The sequence below is a fragment of the Oncorhynchus mykiss genome, chromosome 9, assembly GCF_013265735.2.
Source record: "Oncorhynchus mykiss isolate Arlee chromosome 9, USDA_OmykA_1.1, whole genome shotgun sequence".
In the NCBI taxonomy this organism is placed as follows: Eukaryota; Metazoa; Chordata; class Actinopteri; order Salmoniformes; family Salmonidae; genus Oncorhynchus; species Oncorhynchus mykiss.
This window is the reverse complement of record NC_048573.1, coordinates 57968231-57982403: the sequence shown is the minus strand read 5'-3', so window position 1 is coordinate 57982403 and position 14173 is coordinate 57968231. Positions and strand designations below refer to the sequence as shown.

General features: G+C 41.9%; 1 protein-coding gene across 1 annotated transcript; it reads left to right on the top strand.

Annotated features, from left to right (window-relative positions):
• The first annotated feature begins 11922 nt into the window (after positions 1–11922).
• Positions 11923–13291, top strand: LOC110533023 (urotensin-2-like). Its single transcript, XM_021617151.2, has 4 exons — positions 11923–12099; positions 12483–12608; positions 12702–12745; positions 12866–13291. Exons 1-4 carry the CDS (start codon positions 11991–11993, stop codon positions 12977–12979), a joined length of 393 nt encoding a protein of 130 aa, XP_021472826.1. The 5' UTR covers positions 11923–11990; the 3' UTR covers positions 12980–13291.
• Positions 13292–14173: the final 882 nt, after the last annotated feature.

The window sequence follows — 14173 nt, the reverse complement described above, 5'->3', positions numbered from 1 at the left end:
ATCTTTGTCTCCATGTGCAGTTGCAAACCATAGTCTGGCTTTTTTATGGTTTTGGAGCAGTGGCTTCTCCCTTGCTGAGTGGCCTTTCAGGTTATGTCGATATAGGACTTGTTTTTACTGTGGATATAGATACTTTTATACCTGTTTCCTCCAGCATCTTCACAGTCCCATGGTGTTTATACTTGCGTAATATTGTTTGTACAGATGAACGTAGGCGTTTGGGAATTGCTCCCAGATTTTTTGGTCTGAGGTCTTGGCTAATTTCTTTTGATTTCCTCATGATGTCAAGGAAAGAGGCACTGAGTTTGAAGGTAGGCCTTGAAATACATCCACAGGTACACCTCCAACTGACTCAGATGTCAATTAGCCTATCAGAAGCTTCTAAAGCCAAGACAATTTTCTGGAATTTTCCAAGCTGTTTAAAGGCACAGTCATCTTAGTGTATGTGTTAAGGTTTTCTTCCGAGGGAGAGGACCAAAATACGTGGTTATTTCAATTAATGTTTAATAAAAAGATAAACACGAACAATACAAACAAACGTGAAAACCTAAACAGCCTTATCTGGTGCAAACACTGAGACAGGAACAATCACCCACACTCAAAGAATATGGCTGCCTAAATATGGTTCCCAATCAGAGACAACGATAAACACCTGCCTCTGATTGAGAACCACTTCAGGCAACCATAGACTTTTCTAGACAACCCCACAATCCCAATACCTACAAAACCAAGACAAAACACACCACATAATTAACCCATGTCACACCCTGGCCTGACCAAAATAAGAAAACACAAAATACTAAGACCAGGGCGTGACAGTATGTAAACTTCTGACCCACTGGAATTGTGATAGTGAATTAAGTGAAATAATCTGTCTAAATTGTTGGAAAAATGACTTGTGTCATGTACAAAGTAGATGTCCAAACCGACTTGCCAAAACTATAGTTTGTTTACAAGAAATTTGTGGAGTGGTTGAAAAACTAGTTAATGACTTCAACCTAAGTGTATGTAAACTTCCGACTTCAACTGTAAAATCATGCCTGACAAAACGGTATCCTAATATGGTGTGGATACAGTAATAGTCTATTCTACAACAATGTAACTGTATGTGCTAGTATTATTGATCAATTAAATTGTAAATGTGGATGGGTACGCTATTTCATTCAATGATTACGTTATTGTACAAGGTAGATACAGGAGTATGTAACAGTTTTCTTCCTGGGAAGGAGAGGAGGACCAAAATGCAGCATGGTTAGAGTTCAACATGTTTAATAAAGACCATACACGAGAACACTACAAAATACAAAACAACAAACGTGAAAACCGAAACAGTCCTATCTGGTGCAATGACACAAAGACAGAAGACAAAACACCCACAGAATATGGCTGCCTAAATATGGTTCCCAATCAGTGACAACGATAGACAGCTGCCTCTAATTGAGAACCAATCTAGGCAACCATAGACCTACAAACCACCTAGAAAGGAACCAGCCCCCCCCCCCCCCCCTCCCCCCCCCCCCAAAGGTGCGGACTCCCTGCCGCACACCTAAATCCATAGGGGAGGGTTTGGGTGGGTGTCTGTCCACGGTGGCTGCTCTGGCGCGGGACGTGGACCCCACTCCACCACAGTCTTTGTCCGCATTAGTCTCTTCCTAGGAACAGCGACCCTCGCCGCCGACCTAGGATTGGCAAGGGCCCCACTCCACTAAACAAACTCCTCCGGACTGAGGGGCAGCTCCGGACTGAGAGGTAGCTCAGGCTGGTTGACTGCTCTGGCGGCTCCGGACAGGCCGGGAGACTTTGGCGGCTCCGGACAGGCTGGGCGCACTGTAGGCCTGGTACGTGGTGCCGGCACTGGTGGTACTGGGCCGAGTACACGCACCTCAGGGCGAGTGCTGGGAGGAGAAACAGGGAGTACTGGGCTCTGGACACGCACAGGAAGCCTGGTGCGGGGGGCTGCCACCGGAGGGCTGTTGCGTGTAGGTGGCACTGGATAGACCGGAACGTGCAGGTGCACTGGAGCTCTTGAGCACCGAGCCTGCCCACTCTAGCCCGGCCGATATGAGGAGCTGGAATGTACCACACGGGCTATGCATCCGCACTGGAGACACTGTGCGCTCCACAACATAACACGGTGCCTGCCCAGTCCCTCTCGCTCTCCGGTAAGCACAGGAAGTTGGCACATGTCTCCTACCTGGCTTCGCCATACTCCCTGTGTGCCTCCTCCCCAATACATTTTTGGGGCTGACTCTAGGGCTTCCTACCGCGCCGCCGTGATCGTTTCTCCAACTCCATTCTCCTGTAACCCTCCTCGCACTGCTCCAGCGAATCCCAGGCGGGCTCCGGCACTCTCCCTGGGTCGACCGCCCATCTGTCTATCGCTTCCCAAGTTGTATAGTCCAGATTCTGCTCCCATGTCCAGAAATCCTGACATCGCTGCCTCTCCTTCTCCTGCCCGTTACCACGCTGCTTGGTCCTGTTGTGGTGGGTGTTTCTATAACAGTTTTCTTCCTGGGAAGGAGAGGAGGACCAAAATGCAGCGTGGTTAGAGTTCAACATGTTCAACATGATAACCAAAAAGGGTTATCCTATGGGAACAGCGGAGGAATCCTGTTAGTTTAGAAATAGCACCTTTTTATCTGAGTGTAGCAGTCATGGTTCCGTGGATATCTGTGAAAAATGTAATTATTTGGTGGTGGTGAGTTAAGATAATCAGAAATACTATGAAACATCCCTAATTTTAACACACATTTGCAAGCAGGCAAAGTAGCCTGTGTGTGCTGAGGTATGTGTGATCACTCAACATCGACAGGACCAACAAAAAATACATGCTTGGGACTCCCGTGGGGCGCAGGGGTCTAAGGCACAGCATCTCAGTGCTAGAAGCATCACTACAGACCCTGGTTCGTTTCCAGGCTGTGTCACAACCGGCCGTGATTGGGACTCCCATAGGGCAGCGCACAATTGGCTCATCCGGGTTAGGTCATCATTGTAAATAAGAATTTGTTCTTAACTGACTTGCGTAGATAAATAATACAATTTAAAAAACATGCATACAAAAGTTGATGTGTCTAACTTGCACCATTATACAATTATTAGGAGACTATATACACTGACCCCCTCCATTTGTTTTGTATACTGCTGCTACTCGCTGTTTATTATCTATGTATAGTCATTTCACCCCCACCTACATGTACAAATGACCTCAACTAACCTGTACACCGACTCGGTACCTTAGCTAATCCTGGCTACCAATGTTCTAGTATTCATTTATTGAGGCAAGCAGATCAAAGATGTCAAGGTGGTACTCAAGCATTTGCCATGTGTATGTGACACACATGTGTATGGTCATATTTTGTATGTTTTATTTGGTTTATTTTGCCTCCCAGGTATTTGCATTTAATGTAAGTATATAATTACTGCTGCTAGGGGAGCTGTGACGTCAATGAAGTGAGTTAGTGAGATATTTAACTAACATTTCTTCTTCATTATGGAGAATGACTAGTTCTGAAAACAAACGTATCTCTGTCTCATCGTTTTACCCTATTAATTCAGGTATGTAATGTGCAAAAATGCAATAAGACTCAAAATATTGAGGTAACATGGTGAAAAACGGGTTGGTATTTTCCCCATTGTAAGTAAGTTAATGGAGTTAGGCTAGGTTGCTAATGGTTTACATAAACGAGAAGGGACTGTACTTTATTTTCAACGTTTTAGAGTGATTTTATTTTCTATGAACAAAGGCTCATTTTACTTTAGGTAATATAGTGGGGCAAAAAAGTATTTAGTCAGCCACCAATTGTGCAAGTTCTCCCACTTAAAAAGATGAGAGAGGCCTGTAATGTATCATAGGTACACTTTAACTATGACAGACAAAATGAGAAAAAAAATCCAGAAAATCACATTGTAGGACCAAGCTGCGTACCTATTGCAGATTCAGTCTTCCCAGCCTGGTGCAGGTCTACAATTTTGTTTCTGGTGTCCTTTGACAGCTCTTTGGTCTTGGCCATAGTGGAGTTTGGAGTGTGACTGTTTGAGGTTGTGGACAGGTGTCTTTTATACTGATAACAAGTTCAAACAGGTGCCATAAATACAGGTAATGAGTGGAGGACAGAGGAGCCTCTAAAAAAAGAAGTTACAGGACTGTGAGAGCCAGAAATCTTGCTTGTTTGTAGGTGACCAAATACTTATTTTCCACCATAATTTGCAAATAAATTCATTAAAAATCCTACAATGTGATTTTATGGATTTTTTTTCTCATTTTGTCTGTCATGAAAATTACAGGCCTCTCTCATCTTTTTAAGTGGGAGAACTTGCACAATTGGTGACTGACTAAAAACTTTTTTGCCCCACTGTATATGTAAATATGTGATGTCACAATAAAATGTGTTAGTGTTAATATTTGTACGAAAATAGCGTTTAACAGTTCGCTAGCTTGATGCTAACCAAAGTTTGCTTGGTTAACCGCTATAGTAGTTAACTCTAGCCTAGTTGGTTTTAGTTAATGTCAGCTTAATGTAATGGTTGTATAATTGTTTCGCATAGACATCCAGTAATTTAGAGTTTTTTCGAAATGGACAGTGAGTTATATACAGTATAATGTGTAGATGTACTGTATGGTGACTCCACGTTTGGATGAACGGACCAACGGGACTGCCATGGGCAAGTACTTTGATGGGTACCAGGAATGGTGGAAAGACAATCTGAAGGTAATTATCTTTGCACACAACACAGCAGTGTCCAGGCCTCCACAGTATTCACTCTATCACCTGCTATATGGAGGGAAGCCGCAGCAGTTAACTGATGTAAACAATGCAATTGTATAGAACGTTATTGCACATACTGTTGTATACTTTTTTTGATTCACTTAGTGTTTTTCTTTTGCTGTTTTTGCATAATGCACTTTGAGGTCAGTGATACTCCACCTGATGTGGTGGAAGTTGTCGAACCAAATTCAAACACCTTCAAAGACCACCTTCAGTCACGGACTGAGAAAGATGTGGTTTTTGACCAGGTAAAAATTGTCCACTTTTCATTTATTTTCTGGCCTTCCAACAGATATATAAGAGATGTATATGTAATAATGTTAAATATAATTGCATTTGTTTCTATTATCAATAAAGGTGAGACTGAACATGGACAGAGCGCATGAGAAAAAGGTTAACCACCTGAGAAGAATCAAGGGAACCAAGTGCTTTGACATCTGGGCAAATTACTTGGCTTGGAAGAAGGCGAGACCCGGGAAAGCTTGGTTCTCTTTCGCTCCTAGCTGGGGTCAACATCCGTTAAGGGGAATATAAAAAATCTCAGATAACTATTTGCATTTTCAGCCTCATGGTGGGCGACATCGCTGTGCTGTCAGCAGTACCAACACTGGCCCAGGGGTTTCTCCAAATAATCAATCTCAAGGCTAACCACTGGGTCATGTTAAGTAACCGCCACTTCCAGATAGGTACTGTTAAGGTGTTAAGGTGTATGACTCCAGTGGTCATGACACCACCCTGGAGTTTCTCTCACAACTCATCTCTCTACCTTTCCCAAGGACCATCCCTTCCCAACCCCACTGACATCAACAATTAGAAAGGCATCCTTTATTTTCTGTCTGCCGTTAACATTAATCCATGTCTAATCAAACATTTAAAGTAAATAATTAAATAACTCTTTTTACATACCTGAATCATTCAACCTGTGTGTTTGCTTGTTTATGTCTGTCTCCTACCCTGTTCCCTTTACTCTGCTCCTGTTCTCCAGGACCTAGGGGTTCTGCCTAACACCCAGACATGGATCCACCTGATGTCCTGCATTACCAACCACCCTCCAACTTTTCATTACATCATCTACAGCTACTGTTATGTCAAGTTGTCATTATCTGCTAAGAAAGAGCAAGACAACTATCATACTGGGCACATAATGCGCGATACACAGATTAGCTAAAAACACTAGCACTCCAAACACTCAGAACAAAGAGGGCAGTAGCGCCTGGACTTTGCAGTTTCCCTCTTCGAGTCCACTACCTGTTGAAAAACAAGTGACAGGCAGAACTTCCCATCCACACAAGACCCACCTTCTCCCTATTCCACACACTATAATTCTGTATTTCAGTCTACGATTGCCATGTGAGTGTACAAAAAATCTGAAAGTAAATTGATACACATGTACCAAAAGAATATCAATGGTTATGTATTTAAATCTAAAATATTGCTAAATTGGTTGTCACAGCTGTTTCACAAGGTGTTTGTTGTTGTAAATTGTAACGTATCCCTTGATGGTATTTGTTAGTTATACATTATTAATTGCATCTAAAGACATACAATAGATATATATTCAACCACAAGGGGGTACTAATGAGATTATTTGTTTAATCATAATTGAGGACAAACATGTTTTCAGTGTAGGTAAGGGAATGCCTGTTTAAAATGAAAACATGCCAGCCAGACAAGCCAGTGTATGAATCAAATGTATTTGCATATGAATGGAGTGGAAAATAGCTCACTTTGTGATCTGTAAGGTAAGTAACATTAATGTGTGTGTGTGTGGGGGTGGCACTGAAATGATGTCATGTTTACCCTGATGCCTGTTTATTCATAAAAAGCAGAAGATGGTAAATAAAATTAATCACAATGGTTAGCCCATGCAAATTAGTAGGAGTACATTTAGCCTAATTGGTAATAAATATGACGTGGGGGAAAGTCGTGATCCTAGTCAGGCTTTTGTTTGTCAATTCCAGATTAAATATAGGTCTTCATCTGTCGGCAATTGTGGACTAAATCAATGACAAACAGCTTAAATGTTCAGGCTTCATCAGGTTCCGTTGAGTCTAAGGATATGCATAAGAACGCAACTGCACTGAAATTAATAGCCTGATTCAATGGGATTCTCCTGAATAATACATGTTTTTATCTGTTAAGTTGTTTGATTGATTCATAGACCCAAACCGATTCTAACTTTTGGGTATTTTGCATTAGGCATAGCTTTACATTGCAGAGCATTTAATAAACCATCCACATTTTCCTGTGATGTTTAGGCTGTGCAAGACCTTTGATAAACTAGTAGACTGCGGAAATAATCGTGGAGTTTATCATTGTTATAGCCTAGATCGCTTTATAAAATCTGGACTGTTGTTTTTCCTATGGCTAAGCAAACAAGTGGAAGCATATGAATTTTGCAAGTCTATAACAAGGCCTATATCCTCACATAGCCCCTCAACTCAAACCCTGCTTTTAACCATAAGACATCTCTACAGAAATGTATAGACGAAGGATTGCATGGTGACTGATTGTGTCTTAATCCAGGAAACTGGGAAGTGGGGGAGGGAAACGAGGTCAAATCATGACCTCAGTGATTTTCAGAGAAAGATGCCAGAGATTCCGAGTTGGATGACTGTTCAAAACAAAAATGACTGTTCAAAACAAAAAAAAAAGTTTTTTTCAGAGTTCCCAGTTGTCTTGATCGCACTGAAGTCGGAAGTCAGAGATTGCTGTACAATTATGTTCACTCCAGGGCCTAAAACTCCCCATAATTCAAATTAAATAAAACATCTTCCTTCTTCAGAAGTTCCAGCTAGGCAGGCTAACGTTGGTTAGCTAATTAATTTGCTAGCTATCATACAGTAGGAGTATATTAATAATTATATATTTAATACAAGTAGACATGCATTCATAATTGACTGTAGCGCATATAAAGCACCCACAAGCTACTGGTGGCTGAAAACACAATCATCACGGGATGAACCAGTGATGGATTTCTGGCCAAGGGTGGTCCATTTAAAAATCATTCCTTCCTCTCGCCCCTTTCCCTGTTAGTATATACTCGTTAGACGTCATGATACGTCCACTGTCCACTTAATTTGGGTGTGTCTTTTAAGTGTTTGGACCGCAACCCTAGGCTACCTCCAACAAAGAAAAGGAAAGGGGTCTACCTAGTCAGTTGTACAACTGAATGCATTCAACTGAAATGTATCTTCCGTATTTAACCCAACCCCTCTGAATCAGAGAGGTGTAAGGGGCTGCCTTAATCGAAATCCACGTTTTTGTCGCCCGGGGAACAGTGGGTTAACTGCCTTGCTCGGGCAAAATGACAAAAAAAAGTTTATCTTGTAGCTTTGGGATTCTTTTAGTTACTGGCCCAACGCTCTAACCACTAGGCTACCAATAAGCCCTTGTGTTTATATGATGTGAGAAATAGGCATATCTACACAGTAATGGTGGCTGCGATATCAAGTAGCCTAATCATTTTTGCATTGAGGTGACAGTCCTATTTTAGCTAAATCAACAAATGAAATTGATGAACTAAACAGACACTTAAACTAGCACGTAACACATGTAGACGTTTTTAAGGCGTTCATGGTAAGATCATTCATAATACTCTTACACGCAAACTGACGTGACGTGTCAGTGACACATTACGCAACCTGAACAATACGTCTACATGACGTGTACGTGACGTTAACGAGTTGGCAGTTTGACGCCTTAGAAACAAACTTGTCTCCATTGACAGTCCATGTTAATTCATGGCGTTATTTTATGACGCTAGGAAGACGTTAGGTGAGGTATCAGTAGCTTCACAAGGCTTAATTCTGGCATGAATCACCCCCCATAGGCAGTAGTGCTACATAATGTAACGACCCTAGGTTTTTAAGCGTGGAAATCGACTCTGCCACACCAGCATGCTTTTTCAGCACAGTCGATAGTGCGCCGGACCTCGGGCTATAAGGTTGAGGGTTCGAGACCTGCTCCCTGCTGTTTCATTACAATATGTATCCTACATAAATGTGTTTGTGTGTGTATCCTGTAGCCTACAGTACATCCGATACTTGAAACTTGACAAAACAACTTTACATTTGTATATTTTAAAAACTTTTCCACAAGTTCAAATGTAAACTAACATTTATATTTTAATGCAATTAAGTTAAATGGTTATTTGAATTACTAGGCATTTTCTGCCATCTGCTGGTGCCATTTAAAAACAACAAGCTGTGGCCATGGGATGACATGGGTGACAACAAGCCAGTGGCATGAGCGAAGATGGTAGATAGTTCACCAAGGCTGTTTACCACTGGGTGTGTAGACACCAATGCAATAGCAGCTGGGTCTGGTCTACTTAGTTCATTAACTTTCATTGAAGAAAAAAAAACAGCGAGTGGGATGTCTCACTTCCTCTTCTGTCTCTGGCAAGAGTTGTGTGTGGCACACACAAGGTCAAAAGTCAGCTACACCCATACATTTAGGGTGAACTGTTTAGGAACGAGCAGATAGTTATATGCATCAAATATACATGAATGTGCATTCTTTATAGATATAAAAACAAACATAGTACTTAGCTCCATTTTAATCCTGCCAGATAATGTACCATATCCTGATAGAAAATAATTGTAAAAAATGATTTTGGAGGTGTGACACTTCTTCTCATCCTTCCCTCCCGCTGTTTTTTGTCTGTCTCCCACACCACCACCAGCCACCTCTGATTATTGACTTGTGCTCTTTTATAAATGCTATACCCTATACAACATTCTGACATTTCTCTACTAAATCTCTTTTAAATCAGCTCGGTTGGAGTCCTGAGCACAAATCATTTCAGTTTCAACTAAATACTTTATTAAAACATGCTCTTTAAACCGCCATCAAAATGAAATGAATCAGATAACCCTAAAACAGTCTATGAATCGTAAGTCAATGTCACCGGCCGCTTGCGCCACCTTCATTATCATACGAGAGACCATGGGACTGACGTCAGAGACCTCTGTGAATTAAATAAACATTATCATACTAGAGACCATGGGACTGACGTCAGAGACCTCTGTTAATTAAATAAACATTATCATACTAGAGACCATGGGATTGACGTCAGAGACCTCTGTGAATTAAATAAACATTATCATACGAGAGACCATGGGACTGATGTCAGAGACCTCTGTGAATTAAATAAACATTATCATACGAGAGACCATGGGACTGATGTCAGAGACCTCTGTTAATTAAATAAACAATTGCAAATGGTGACGTACTTTTGTTGCAAAATGTTACCTTCTATGAACACACCCCGTCTGTCTCTAGACTCTCAGCCAATGACTACATCTGCCTGTTTCTTGGCCTATTTAGGATCCATAATAAATACAAATATGAGGGTTTATAGCAGGGCTAGGCAAAAGTGAAATTCCCAAATATAACATCTTGCTAGAACAAGCTTGCCCATTGAGCAGTTTGAGCATCAATTAATCAATCAAATGTCATCTGAGCCAAGGGGCCTTCTGGAGCCGTAAATAAATACTTTATAGACAGGTAACTGCAAAATAATGGAAACACTTAAGTAAATGAGGGATACAAAGTGTATTGAAAGCAGGTGCTTCCACACAGGTGTGGTTCCCGAGTTATTTATGCAATTAATATCCCATCATGCTCAGGGGCATGCAAAAAAATGCTGGGCAGGCAATTACTCTGGCTATTATTTTGGTGACCATGGTGCCCCCATAGGATGACAATGCCCTCATCCACAGGGCACGAGTGGTCACTGAATGGTTTGATGAGCATGAAAATTATGTAAGCCATATGCGCCCTCCCCAAAATAAATAACAAAATAATCCTGAACCATTTTGCACATACAGTGGAGCAAAAAAGTATTTAGTCAGCCACCAATTGTGCGGATTTTCTTTCTCATTTTGTCTGTCATAGTTGAAGTGTACCTATGATGAAAATTACAGGCCTCTCTCATCTTTTTAAGTGGGAGAACTTGCACAATTGGTGTCTGACTAAATACTTTTTTGCCCCACTGTAACTACTTTATTGAGGAAAAGTGTACTTACTATGACTGTGATATGTGGTTGTCCCACCTTGATATCTTAAGATGAATGCACTAACTCTAAGTCAGACTGGATAAGAGCGTCTGCTAAATTACTAAAATGTAATGGCCGTCTCAGTCACCATATCACGATAGTGTCACCTCCCTCCAATAGAGTTCCATAGACTTGTAGAATCTATGCCAAGACGCATTGAAGCTGTTCTGACTCGTGGTGCCCCACGCCCCATTAAGACCATGTGTGTTGGTGTTTCCTTTATTTTGGCAGTTACCCAGATCTCCATAACTTCGATTCTCATTTCCTTCTGCTGAATTAATTGACCATTTCAGGCCCAACATTGTATTGTAGGATGAATATCAGGGATAATGTTACGTGTGTTATGTGATTTAATGTAGGAACAGTATGCATACATTTTTACATCAGCCCCAATGCAACTGAGGAATAGTCCAAATAATCCACCGTGACACAACATGACACCTGCTCCAGAGGAGTAACACTGACTAATATTCATAAACACCTCCATCCTCATGTAGGGTGTATGACCTATTAGGCTACAGGATATAACGCCCAACTAACTGCTTTCAATGCATTATGTAAAACAGCAAAATCATATTGTACTGTGACCAGGGAGTCATGTGTTTGGATGGGTAGCCGAGGTGAGGGAGATAAATGCTGTTCCATAAAGCCTGTAAGTCTCGCAGTGAGTTGGTTGATTTAATGAAAGTGAAGTCACGTAGCAGGTTAATTAATTCATAAAATAAACAGTCAATTTTGTGCCCTAGTCTCTCCACCTGGTCCCCCTCCACAGGCAGATGAGCAGGGCATTCTAAACACCTGGGCAAACCCGATTTACCGATTCAGTTAAACTAGTCAATCAACCCGCCGGGATCATAAAGCACATCTTTGCCCCCGACGCGTAGACCCACAACCCACGGTCCGTTTTACAGTTCCCTATAACTCACCTGAGTGACTGGATGTTGATGCATCACACACAGAGAGAGCGTTTGTGACATCAGATGGACCTATGGTAGTGTCACCCTATTGTGGTGACTTTAAAGATGGGGTGGGGACATGGGGTGGAGTGGGGGCAGTACATGGGGTATATAACCCTTTGGGGGAGAGAGCAGAGAGAAGATAACCCTCTCCAGACCTCAGGAGCACCCATCACCCACCCAGAAGACCCAGACACAACAGGCCCATGGAGATGATGAACCTGCTCCTATTGTGGACCTTCCTGCTGGTAGCCACTGGCCCGCTATTGGCACATCCCATCACAGACTCTGCAGAGATGCCCTACCCAGGTCCTGGTGAGTACCAGATCCACCCAATAGTTGTAGTATGGGGTTATTTGGCAGGGTAGTTCAATATTCACAGATGTAACTAAGGCCTGTGTGAGTTTTAATTACATTTCAATCTTGAGGATAAATAACAAACATATTGTAATCAGTGACCTTTTGTTCTGGTATAATTTCTTTGAGACCTAGTTGATCTGTCAACGTGTGGTTGTGTCTGAGAACTGAAGCAGTGTTAATATTGAATGTGTAATATGCAGTTTGATTATGGTGACAATGTTCCATACACTTTACACCATCAAAGTGTCGTTGCTACTTAAGTTCTTTCTCATTAATTCCCATGGTTGGATTAATATAAACACAATTGTAAGTGTTGACTGTGTTTTCACTGTGTTCAGTATCTGTGGAGGATGGAGGAGCAGGTAGTCCAGACGAGCTGTCTTTCTCTGAGCTGACGTATCTTCCACAAGCTGGCCCTGGACTCAGATACTCACCCCTACTGTCTGGAGATCTCAGCAGAGATGGTGAGATCACACAAACTAGTTGGTATTGTGCCTAAACAGTTACACCAAGAGAAGTATCACAACATTTTCTCTCTCACCCTTTGTCTCTCTTAGGTCTCAGTGCAGCTGGACTACTCGAAAGACAGATGAAGAGAGATGTGAGTTTTTAAACTAAATGATGATAAGAAGCATATATTAAGCTACTATCACATTTTGTTTTGGGAGTAGCGGTTTCATGAAGCATGAACTACTACAGCGGTAATTGTTCTCTGTTTCAGAAGTGGCTGGAGAAACAGAGTCACCTCAACCCCTTCAGCCGCTTCTTTGGCATCAGGAAGCAGTCCAGGAAAAGACGAGGTGCCTCAGAGTGCTTCTGGAAGTACTGTGTCTAACACAGTCAACCGTCCATAGAGAAATACATTCACACCATGATGAAGAGATGTGGCTTGTACTGAGACACAACCCCTCTCTTGCACACAACAAAGCATATGTACATGCATGCATACTGTACATTCACACACAGGAAAACACACACACATAAGGACACTACACACAGACAGGGATGGACTGAATGGATATCCCACAGGTTGATATATGTTACAGTATGCAGACTATTTTGTTTTTATCCCTGTCCCACCTGTGTGTTTAAAATGTTCACTGTTTGATGTTACTGAGCAAACATGACCTGCATGAACAACTAAATGGCTGTGCTGTATATTAAATACAAATAAAATCTTGTACTTGGAAAAGCTCTCCGTTGGATGTCTGGTCCCAGGGGAACAACTCATTGAACTACCAAATGCATTTATGCAGTCTGTGATAAAATAAACATTGACATCTCTTCACGCAAAAAGACCACATGAAGAACATAATATAATGTCTACAGTCTTTATTTGAGTCATAAGGGGATGGGATTCATTGTAGAAGACATGCAAAGGAGTCGTACTGTTCACTGTAGGTCTGAGAAGCAGACATTTGGCAGATCCTATTAGTCAGAAAATGATACTGTGGTATAATTTCATTGTTTTGTAAGACAGTCCATCAACCCCGGACACCATTCATCCGCTCCATTGGAAAAGCAGGCGGATACTTTGTATTAGACTTTCTGGACAACGGAAAGTAGAGAGGTGAAGAGAAGAAGGGAGGGAGAGGAGAGAGAGATTGTGAGCGAGAGAGAGTTAGGGAAGAGAGAGAGAGTTAGGAGAGAGTTAGAAGGAGAGAGAGAGAGGGAGAGTGAGAGAGAGAGAGAGTTAGGAGAGAGTTAGAAGGAGAGAGAGAGTTAGGAGAGAGTTAGAAGAGAGAGAGAGAGAGAGAGAGAGAGAGAGAGAGTTAGAAGGAGAGAGGGAGAGTTAGGAGAGAGAGAGAGTTAGAAGGAGATAGTTAGGAGAGAGAGAGTTAGGAGAGAGAGATAGTTAGAATGAGAGAGAGGGAGAGAGAGAGTTAGAAGGAGAGAGAGAGAGTTAGGAGAGAGAGAGAGTTAGAAGAGAGAGAGTTAGAAGGAAAGAGAGAGTTTGAAGGAGAGAGAGAGAGTTAGGAGAGAGAGAGTTAGAAGGAAATAGAGTGTTAGAGGGAGAGAGAATTAGGGG